Here is an 11,999-nt window from a genome sequence, read left to right as displayed (position 1 = left end):
TTCGAACTTCAAGTGGTGCTCCTAGTTCTCCAACACTCCCTGACTCTGGTTCAGGGAAGACGTGTTGGTGAGACAACAGAAAACAGTTACCTACATCAACAGGCAGGGCAGAGTCCAGTCTGCAGCCCTGTTGAAGGTGATTGAGAACCTGTTGGTGTGGGCCTCTGAACACCTTCTGTCTCTGAGAGCCCTCCACATTCCGGACTCCGGAGAACTTCGGCACCAACCTCATGTCAAATGGCCGCCCTCTGGCAGACGAGTGGATGCTGCACCCCGAGATGTAGTAAAACGTGGCCTCGGGTTTCCGGGTTTAGCAGCCGGCATGATGGCAGCTTGAGAGAGAATCTCCCCTGACTACTAGGATATAAGTGCCCATTAACTTGACAAACTCGATTTAAAACTGAAGGTAAAACATGGATAGGGGCACAACTTTATTGCGAGATAGGCAGAGCAAAGTAAAACCCAAGAAAATTGCACAGAACGCCGAAACACACGGAAACCAGAGTCCGGAGTCCTCACCAGCTAATGATAACGGAAAGGAAGGGGAAGCTAACATGGAAGCTAGCCTGAAAATCATTCTCGCTGAGATAAAAGATTTCCGACAAGACAATAAGCAACAACTCGAGGAAATCAAAGAAGAGATCAGCAAAACCAAAAAGAGACTCGACAAAGTAGAGGAGCGTGTTTCAGACACAGAGGAGAGAATGCAGTCACTAGAAGAAGTGACGGATGATCTGATAAAACTTCAAGCCCACCTGGAAGAAAGATAGGTGGACCAGGAGGGGAGATCTAGAAGAAACAACATTAGAAGCGAGTCTTCGTCAATGATAGAGTTTGTCGGAACAGTTTCAGGATGGTACTTCCTGAAATCAATGATTAGCTCCTTGGTTTTTGTAACGTTTAAGTCTAGGTAGTTATCATCGCACCATTCCACAAATGAAGGTAATGCACAGCCATGATCTGATTGGGCCCCCTGAAGAAGTGACAGTAGATAGATAGATAGATAGATAGATAGATAGATAGATAGATAGATAGATAGATAGATAGATAGATAGATAGGACCCGAGGTCATGTCCTGAGTATTTTTTTCTTTTCCACCCACTTTTAAAATGTCAAACATCAGTACATTAGTCTATCCACTCAGCACTGTTTTCAGTATTGAATCAGTTCCGCTTGTTTATTGAGAGAAAACCCAAATCAATGAAACTCCGCTCCACGTTTTCACTGATATTGGCTCAAACACACACACACTGCACTGCTGACACTCGGTTGATGCACACACACCGGGAAACTTAAGGTGGGTTAAACACTGTCACAACAACATGTTCAGGATATTATTAACTTACTCAAACTAGATGTTTATGTTTCTGTCTCTACACAAACTGCTGAGTTAGCAAACTGTTAAAAAGCACTAATGCTACGTTAGCAAATAGTGAAAAGATGAGGTGGTTGGTTTTTATTTGGTTGTTACTGTTGAGAAGTCTGGTCTGTTTTTGGCTGACAGTCTCTTGGTTTGATGTTTGCTTCCCCAGACAACATGAACATAAAGGGTTTTTTTTCCCAAAGAAGAGTAAAGTAAGTGATCCCTGGTAGTAATTAGTTAACTTCAGCTAACTACACCTGAGTCTCTTATGGACAGGAGCTGACTAATAAAAGCCTGGTTGCCTCATTTATAAACTGGTTCATAAAACTGACAAATATTCTACTTTTTGAGGAGCAATCTTTGGCCTGCTGCTGAGGACTTTGGGTAAGTTTCACAGACTGATAGTTTGCAGTCAGTTGTATTTACATTCAATATTTATATTCAGTATCATTTGTTCTGATTATAAACATGAAAGAATAGATACTGCTCACTAAATAATGATCACTCCTCCTCTCCTGACATCTAGGTGCATGAGAGTGAGTCAGAGACAGGTGCAGGATGCAGGGACAGTGCAGAGAGATCCTTTGCTGTGGTGAGTGATGAAAGGGATTTGACAGTTTAGAATAATTTTAATTTCAGTTAAGGTGCCTTATATGGACAATAAAGTCAGAAGAATATCACAGTTTTGAAAATTTGATAACTCAATCTCGTCTAGGGCACCAAAATAGCTACAGGCAGCCCTGGCTGCAGAACATGTGAACTGCGACTTGAAAAATCGCCAGAAATATGTTTACATTTGTGAATTGGACTTGACCCGATTTTGGAAACTGTTCATTCATTGGATGAGCCCTTTTCTCCCTTTACCAGCAGGCCGTGCTCCATTCCAAAATTTAAGAACAAACAAAGAAAATAATATATTGCAGTTATAATTTTTAATTAAAACTGTAATAATAATAAAAATCATCCAGATTGAACATTTTAGCCTGGATGGCTGACTTCCTGTTGGACTTAGGGTATGGGTCTAAGAGGCTTTTTTGTGCGTCTGGACATAATACATAGACCTTGTTGATTTCATTTCTCTATGTCAATGTGGAAGGCGGGGCTTAAACTTTGAAATCTTCCAGGGGGCGCTGTGGAGTCATCTTCGCACTTAAAAATCCCAAACTTTGTCAGTAGTCAATATGTGTGACTGTTGAAGTATGTGTACAATTTGGTGAGTGTAGGAGTTAGTTAAAATGTACAAAATGGATAAAGGCATTAGGGGGCGCTATTGAGCTGCTGTGCCACGCCCAGGGGCAGTTATGGTCTCAAATTAAAGTGCTCCTGAGTGTGAACCTATGTGGGCAATTTGGTGATTCTGTGAAGACGGGAAAGTCATCTAAACGCTGTTGGAAAAACGGAAAATTGACGCAGGAAATGCACAATAACCGACTTCCTGTTAGAGCGAAAATTTTGAAAAAATTAATTTGGGGGTTTACCCATGAGTGCTATGAGCCCTGTAAGTTTCACGAAGATCAGACAAATGTTTTGGTCACATGACCTGCTGTTAGGGGGCGCTATGGAGACCCCTTGCCACACCCACGCCCAATGATGTTGAAATTGAAACGGCTTTACCAGGTGTGACATTTCACGCGCCGCATGTATAAACATCCGACAATGTATGGAGGAGTTATAAGGAGTTGTTTGTTTATACAAACAAACGACTGCCACACCCACTTGGTGTAATGTAGGTCAAATCTGTTGTCAAGTTTACATCAGCAAGGTCTGAGGATGATACAGTTCCAATCTGAAGTCTCTGGAGTCAAAACTGTAGGAGGAGTTTGTTAAAGTTCGAGGCCTGGAAATGGGGAAAATGGCCGAAAAAATGCACCTGTGATCCAACATGGCCGACTTACGGTATGGGTCCAAGAGGGTTTTTTGTGCGTCTGGTGATATATATGAATCCTTAATTTCGATCCTTTATGTACGTGCATGTAGAAGGCGGAGCTGCAACTTTTAATGTTCTAGGGGGCGCTGTAGAGTCATCTTGGCACTGAAAAGGTTTTTGTTCAATCAAAAAATAATATTCGTGAGTCTTGACGAGTGTGTCCAGTTTGGTGAGTTGTAGAGTTTGTCAGTACATACTAAGTGGGAAAAGGCATTAGGGGGCGCTACTGAGCTGTTGGAGCACATTTTTGGGCAAATGTGGTATCAGATGAAAGAGCTCATGATTTGAAACCTACGTGGCTGGTTTCATGATTCTGTGAACATCATAAAGTCCTCAAAGCCGTGTTCGAAAAATGAAAATCGGTGCACGCCACGCAGCGTGGTCAACTTCCTGTTTGGTAAAAAAAAATCCACAAAATTAATTTCCCCATGATGCAGATCCGAGAGGATTTTTGGTCACATGACCCGAAGTTTGGGGGCGCTATAGAGCCCCCTTACCACGCTTGCGTCCAATCACGTTGAATTATAAAATTTTTCACCAGATGTGACGTATGTGCAGAAGTTTTCATGTATGTTCAGGACACCAAAAATGCGATTCATATAAAGAATAATAATAAGAATCTTGGCAAAAGCATTAGGTCCCTCACTGACTGGTCAGTGCTCAGGCCCTAAATATACAACCATGGAAGTTGTAAAATACTGACATAGGAGTTGATCTAAGTTACAAAATTGGAAGTGATAAGAAAGAACTGGACCACAAGAGTGAGCATAACTGAGAAATGCACAGCAAGAAAGCGTTATTTACATCATGGATTACAATTAACTGATATATAATTTGCAGTCTTCTTTTTGACCTCGGTATTTGAAAATTCCTGGCTACGGCCTTGCCCCCAACATGGAAATATTATTCCTAAAATCAGACCTTTCGAACCGAGAGAAATATAAATTAAAACCGTTTGCCAAGTTGTTATCATCCTCACCATTTACTCGGATGGGCTGCTTTAGTCTCACAAGATGACTGATTAATTGATGCCATAGATTTTATTCCTCTCCAGGCAGCTCTAAGATCTCCACTACAATACTGACTTTCAATTTTATTCCTATACTTTATTTTGGACGTCCTTATTTCCTCCTTAACTTCTTTAGATACTGCCCTTTTCTCCAGGAGATCACTTGAATAAAAAAATATTTTCTTCTTGTTGATTACTGGGGTAAGTGATCACTTTTTTGGTGGGAATTATCGAGTCCATACAGAATGTGATGTATGATGAGATAGTGTCTGAGAGTTCATCTACATTCTCACACATATCATAAAAACAGTTCCACTCTGTACATTCAAAGCATGCCTGGAGGGAGGAGATGTTGTCCTCTGACCAGACTTTCACTGTTCTCTCCTTCTGCTCCAGACGTCTGAAGGCTGGCTTGTATACAGACATGAGAAACACACTGCTGTGGTAAGAAGCACCAAAGGGAGGTAAAGGCAGGGATTCATAAGCCCCACTAACTGATCCATAGCAAAGATCCAGTATGGTGTTCCTCTGTGTGGTGGGACAAGTAACATACTGATCGTATGTCCTCAAAGTCTTTTTGTAAATTACAATGATTAAAATATCCTAAAACAAACGTTGGTGTGTCAGGGCAAATAGAGTCCAGCTTGTGTGTGACGTCACTGATCAGCTGGGAAACAGCTGACACGTTGGCTCGTGAGTGAATGTACACTAATGTAAAAAAGAGTTGTTGAAATTCGCGAGGCAGGTAAAAGGGACGGAGAGAAATAGACAGTAATTCCAAATCAGTGGTACATATCCTTTCTCTGATCACCACAGTGTTACAGTACCTCTGTTTCACGTAGAAGCAGACGTCTCCAGCTCTATCTATCTCTATCTATATCTATTTTGTGTCTTATAGATTGAACGTTTGAGAAAAAGACAGAAGGAAGTGCCGGTAGTTTACGGCGATTGTCAAGCTGAAGAGTTTTGAGTCTCCGTTGTACACCACCTCTTCTTCCTCGTTTCCGATGGCTTGACTTCTTAGACTGCCTTCGGAGCTCCATCGGTATGTTCGCTGGGACCATGCCGGCTGTAGAAGTCTGTAAGGACAGGAGAAGCTCCCGGCTGAGAGCAACTCTCCCGCTGTCATGTCCATCGGCAGTGTTAACAAGCAAAAAAGTGCAAAAAGCTTCACCGAAGTCCCCATGATCCACGGCACTGGACTACTGACAAATCTTCCACACACAAGTATTAAAACAATAACTAAAAACACACGTTTAAAAACAGTTTAAAAGACGATAAAACAACAAAGCGACTGAGAGGTTGCCGGGTCGCACACTGCGGAGTGCCCCAAATCACAATTTGGGGCGCACACCATACGATCACTAAAAAAACGTAGACAGGAGAGGCTCAACTCTCTATACACCAAACTCAGAGAATTACAAAAAAGACCATGAAGCTAGACCAAGGACCAAGGAAGTATCAATAAAAAAACTGCAAAACGAGATAGATGAGATATTCTCAGAAGAGGTTAAAAAGAAACTGGTATTTCTGAAACAGGGGTAATTTATATGTCAATATTGGCTAGGAGAATTGAAAATCTCTTGCCATCTCTTCTCCATTTGGACCAGACTGGTATTATCCATGAGAGACAGACTCAAGACAGCTTGAGGAGGACGCTACATATTATGTGGCATATCCATCAAAACAGGACACAAGCTATGTTAATGGGATTGGATGCAGAGAAGGCGTTTGACTCAGTAAGATGGACTTTTTTGTATAAGGTGTTAGATAAATTTGGTTTTCATCATACTCTTATCAAGGCTTTCAAAGCGGTATATAATAACCCAACAGCAAGAATTAAAATAAATGGCAGCCTCTCAAACTCTTTTATTTTGCAACAAAATACCCCAATTAAGTCATGACACGTATTCTCCATTAGCAATCAAAGGTAAACAGAAGTGCATCATTCTTGTGAGTTTCAGAATGTAGAGAGCAGGGGCCTGCCTTATGATTTATTGTGAATTTACTTCTTAAAACTTACAAAGTTTAATTTCAAAATACATGTTACTCAGTATCAATGATAATAAATGTGTACATTGTTCACTAGTGCTGTTTGTCATATTTCCACAATGTCCTGTGTTCCACCAAACCATGTTCTCTCGATCACAGCACATAATTTTAAATATGGCACTAATAATATTTAGTAAATTTGAAAATTGTGAATTCATGGTTATAATACATTTATAGAATTGGAAAACTATTGATTATACAAAGAGAAATTGTGAATTGAACAGTTTTATTATTTAATGCACAAGGCGCTGTTCATGGCGACGTGCAGCAGCGGTGTGTGTTATTATTCATTGTTGTCGTGGTTGTTGTTTATGTTTGATCTCTGACCACTGGCTGTAAACTGAATTGCCCCTCGGGGATAATAAAGATACCCTTGATTTTAGTGAACGCCACTATCAGGAAGTGTTTCTAAATAGAGTGGAGGAATAAAACATTTGATTTGACTGATTTTCATTTGTACATGTTTAAGTCATGTGATTATATGAACTGATAATGAAGCTCTGCAATATTTCATTTTTTTATACTTTGATTAAAGACAAAGACATAATGCTCTTATGACAAATGCCCAACTATATTTATTGTTCTTTTTTTTCTCACATTGACATGTGCATAGGGTATTTCAACATGCTGAACAACATTTCACTGAAAAGCCCAGGCACATTGAAGCTGTTCTGGCAGCACATGATGGCCCGACCAATTACTAACACACTTTAATTTTAATGTATCCCTCAACTATATGTATGTATGTATATATGTGATAGGACATATCAGGCATACACAAACATAACATATCAAACTATTTACATACATGGACAATATTATTCTTTATACCAGTGGTTCCCAAATGGTGTGCTGCAGCACATTGGTGTGTCCGGGTGTGCCATGGGATTTTGTGATAATCATACTTTATTACAACAAAAACAACTATGCAAAAAGTTATGAATTCATTTTGAATTTATCATATCAGTAGTTTGTATGCACCCATTTTCAAATACTGAGGCAAAACCTAATTTTTGTATGCTTTTATTGTTTTAATATGTACTTTTATTGGTTCTATTGTAAATATCATTTGTTGTTGTATTGTAACTTCTTTGTGCTTTTATATGTACTGAAATCAGGGCTTCCTTGTAAAGGAAGGAGAGCTTGCTCTGCCTGTCTTAATAAAATGTATAATGATAATAATAATAATCATCACAAAAGGATTCATATTCAATAAATAGATTCAATACTGGACTCAAATTTTTATTAAATCTTTTTGAACCCTAGTCCTGTTCACATATTGCCAACCAGAAAGGCAAAAGGCTTCTATTCAGAACAATGAGACTGCATGACAGTAAATATACACCAATAATATAAATAATATTCCAATGATTTAATGAGATTCTAACATTTCCCCATAATGCATCTGCATTTGGGTCTCGGCTAGTGTTACACAATACAAAATCACAGGCCAACAACAAAGACAAGAAGCAGTCTTTAGGAGTTACATGCGTAAATTTGCTTTACAAAACATTAATAGTGAGGCTTTATGGTGTGATGCTTAAATAGTCCACTGCACAATGACAATTACTTAGTGAATACATTCACTTAAAATGTGTTAATATGTGCTGTCACATTACTGATAATTATGTATTATTTCTGCACAAACAGTATGTCAAAACAATTTTGAGTTAGTAAAATCACCTTGGAATATTTTTCCAGAAATGATCATCCTGAAAGCTGATCTGAACCAGCTGTAAAAGAAAGCATAAATGAAAGGATTGAGCATTGAATTAGCCAGTGTAAGCCAGTTAAGTGTTTCTATAACGGGCACGGGTACTGAATCATTACTAAAAGGCAGAAAGGTGATACAAATAAAGAAAGGAAACCAACACATCAAAAAAATTCCCATCACGATAGCCAGAGTTTTGGTGGCCTTTCTCTCCATCTTACTGACTGTGACTGCAGACTTTGTGCTCTGGATGCTGCGTGCCTGTCTCTGTGCAACAATGAAAATCTTCAAGTAGATACAGAGCATTATGATCACAGGGAGATAAAAAGATAAAATAGGTCCAATAGTGTTTGCCATGAGAACATCAATTAAACACCTTTCCTCACATTTTTCACTGTTTAACCCTGCAATTATGACACCAATTCCAATTAGAGCAGAAATGCCCCAGCTCACCAAGATCATGATTACAACAACATTATGATTTATCTTAGTCCTGTAAGACAGAGGCTGACACACTGCATGATATCTGTCAATAGAAATACAACATAAGTTCAGAATGGAACATGTGCTCAATGATATGTCAAAACTGCCTCGAATTTTGCAAAATAAATCCTCATGATACAGACACGAGCTAAGAGAGAATGCCATGCTCAAAGGAAAGACTAAAACTCCTACAAACACGTCTGCCACAGCCAGAGAGAGGATGAGGTAATTAGTAGGAGTGTGGAGCTGTCTGAAGTAAAGGATGGAGATTATTACAAGAAGGTTTCCACATATTGTGATAACAGACAATAATACAAGAAAAATATATAACAATACACATATAAAGGAGGGGGTATTTGTCAGTATGTAGTTGAAATTATCAATTTCATAACAAGGATGTATGTCAGTCACAATGTCAGTCCTGTTGATTTCTGGTTCCATGTTTTCAGATTCCTACAATTCAATACAATTCATATAGAATATTGACAACAATTGCATCCAAAGTTATATTTAAGTCAGAAACAATGTCATACCTATTAACACCTTCAGATATTGGCATTTCTACAGTGAATAGCTGGTGGCAGAATCAGAAGTCCATGCTTGCGCCACTGTACCGAATCTTAATACTTATCAACCTCTATCTCATTACCATAATCACTGTCAAATCAAATCTAATGGGAGACTTTATTCTGTTGTCATGAGATGCAGAACAACAAATGTCCTTCTGATTTTCTCTCTCAAGAACAGCATCGGGGGGGTTCTGTGGGTTTGTTACGGAGCCCCCAGAAGAAAGCATGGTTGCTATGGTTCCCAGCTTTCTCGGCTGTCCAGCTCCACTGCCTATGTACTGCCCACTGATGCCTCTCCACTTCCCAAGCTGTTTGCTGCCCCTGCCAATGTCCAGCTAGTTCCAGAGTCAATGGCTGCCCCTGCCAACATTACAAAAAACATTAATTTTTCCTTAAGACTTTAAGAATCTGCACATTTGCACAAACCATAGAAAAAATATAAAAACCACAGCATCCTGTTATTATAATGCAAACACGAGTAAAGCAATCAATTCTCCAGCTCATCAGGATCATTATCCCAACAACCATTTAAACCATTTTCCGCACCCAATTTCCAGAGAATCAGGTCCGGACACTGTCTGGAATTGACCTTTCACACATGTTGCACTCTACAGTATATTGTCCATGTCAGACACACTCTCACCTTCTGGAAATACTCATTTTTCATTGTTTTTTTTATTTCCATAAAAAAAATTCCAAGGGCATGTATAATACCACTCACATTCAAAATTAAAGTATTTATGAATAACCCATTTTTAATCCTAACCCCATTGAAGGTTCAAAGGGTTGTAAGAGCAGGCCTCAGGTCTTCAATACTAGCACTAATCTCTTTACAAATAATCCTCAAACTGAAATACCTAAACTAAATCATTTATCACTGAATGTACCTGAATTCCAGTCAGTGGTTACTGAAATTGCCTTTGCCAGCTCAGCTGTGAAATACAATATGTTAACAGATTATTGAAAAGCTGCAATTAGGAAAGTAATTCATAATTTCCATCTCTAGCAACTTCTTTTGACTGTATTGTTGTTAATTATTTAATTTAAATGGATCTGTGTTTGTATGTTATGGTTTTACATTTTGATTCCCTTATTTAATGTAATCACTGTAATGTTTGTTTTGCTTCACATTAGTATCAGAAGCAATCTCTTTCATTTTTTTTTTCAAATTAAAAGTTCAATGCACATTAATCCCAATGTAGACTGATGTCTTCATAACTTTGTCTCCAGTTAGATTTTTTATGATGCAACAGCCTTCAATTAGAGGTGTGAATGTATGATATGGTTGTTGGTCCCTGGGCTGCCTTTGTCACACACACGCACGCATGCACGCACACACACACACACGCACAAACACACACACACACACACACACAGTCACACCTCCTGCCTGCATTATCTCACCTCTTCAACCTGGGTCCCCACTGTTTTCAAGCAATAACAAAACTAATGGAGCAAAACATGTTGAAACAATTTAATGACCTTAACAATGACACAATACACCCTTTCGAGAGTCCAATTAAACAAGGACCAAAGGACAAACAAGAACTCTAACTTAGGTCGACAATGTCCACAATGTCAGTGCAGTCAGTAAACCAAATTATAATTGAGAAAACAAATAGCCAAAATGATGATTTGTCTGTTTTATTCATGTTTGTTGCTGAAAACAATTGACTGTACTTATGGTAAATGGACTGTACTTATATTGCGCTTTTCTAGTCGTTATGACCACTCAAAGTGCTTTTACACTACGTCTCATTCACCCACACAAATTCATACACTGATGACTAACCTTAACCCTTTGAATTGCTTTTTGTTTGTGACCGTCCCTTAACATTGCGCAAAAACAGGGATGATGTCTTGTATTTCAAATGTTTGGATATCTTCAGGCAATTGAAATCATATCAGGAGGTCAAGGGCCTCAGGCCACCCACGCGGGTGACAGGGAGCTTTTCACAGTTTCCGTAGTGTAGTGGTTATCACGTTCGCCTAACATGCGAAAGTTCCCAAGTTCGAAATCGGGCGGAAACACTTGTTCATTTTTTTAGCTCACTCTGACTCATTAATAGGATAATGTGAGCACTGCAGCGTCAAACACCAGAAAACCATGCGTGGTTGACGGTACAAAGAAATCACCATCCTGAACATGTCTGATAACTATGAATAACATTTAGCATGTTCATGGTAGAGTTACCAGAAGAAGAGGCAGACAGAAGGCAGGAACACACCCAAATACTCTGGTAAACTCAGAAAACTGACAAAAAAGTATAAGAGTCTATGGGTTGGACAAGACTCTATGGGTTGTATAAGAGGAGCGTGGTTGGACAAGAGTCTATGGGTTGGACAAGACTCTATGGGTTGTATAAGAGGAGCGTGATTCGAAAAAAGTCTATGGGTTGGATGACAGTCTATGGGTTGGACAAGACTCTATGGGTTGGATAAGAGGAGCGTGGTTGGATAAGAGTCTATGGGTTGGATAAGGGGAGTGTGGTTGGATAAGAATCTATGGGTTGGATAAGAGGAGCGTGGTTGGACAAGAGTCTATGGGTTGGATAAGAGTCTATGGGTTGTACAAGACGCTATGGGTTGTATAAGAGGAGCGTGGTTGGACAAGAGTCTATGGGTTGGATGAAAGGGGCGTGGTTCGTCAAGAGTCTATGGGTTGGATGAGAGGAGCGTTTTTGGATAAGAATCTATGGGTTGGATAAGAGGAGCATGGTTGGACAAGAGTCTATGGGTTGGATAAGAGGAGCGTGGTTGGACAAGAGTCTATTAGTTGGATAATAGTCTATGGGTTGGACAAGACTATGGGTTGGATAACAGGAGCGTGGTTGGAAAAGAGTCTATGGGTTGGATAAGAGGAGCGTGGTTGGACAAGAGTCTAT

General features: G+C 39.5%; 1 protein-coding gene across 1 annotated transcript; it reads right to left on the bottom strand.

Moving 5' to 3' along the window:
- Positions 1-5,319: 5,319 nt before the first annotated feature.
- LOC133997405 (trace amine-associated receptor 1-like) lies at positions 5,320-8,986 on the bottom strand. The gene is made up of 3 exons (XM_062436978.1): positions 8,665-8,986; positions 8,035-8,592; positions 5,320-5,378 (listed from the first exon to the last, which is right to left on the bottom strand). Exons 1-3 carry the CDS (start codon positions 8,984-8,986, stop codon positions 5,320-5,322), a joined length of 939 nt encoding a protein of 312 aa, XP_062292962.1.
- Positions 8,987-11,999: the final 3,013 nt, after the last annotated feature.

The sequence above is a fragment of the Scomber scombrus genome, chromosome 17 (genome assembly GCF_963691925.1).
Source record: "Scomber scombrus chromosome 17, fScoSco1.1, whole genome shotgun sequence".
Lineage (NCBI taxonomy): Eukaryota > Metazoa > Chordata > Actinopteri > Scombriformes > Scombridae > Scomber > Scomber scombrus.
Note: the sequence above shows the minus strand (reverse complement) of the source record. Positions and strands in the feature narration are given on the sequence as shown.

What these genes read in the sequence shown, in the direction of transcription:
- LOC133997405 (XM_062436978.1), bottom strand. Translation starts at nt 8,986, where the DNA reads ATGGAACCAGAAATCAACAGGACTGACATTGTGACTGACATACATCCT. An exon ending in GTATCATGAGGATTTATTTT is followed by an intron (nt 8,593 to 8,664) that starts GCAAAATTCGAG and finishes GTATTTCTATTG; the next exon opens with ACAGATATCATGCAGTGTGT. An exon ending in TTCTGGAAAAATATTCCAAG is followed by an intron (nt 5,379 to 8,034) that starts GTGATTTTACTA and finishes CTGTCCTTACAG; the next exon opens with ACTTCTACAGCCGGCATGGT.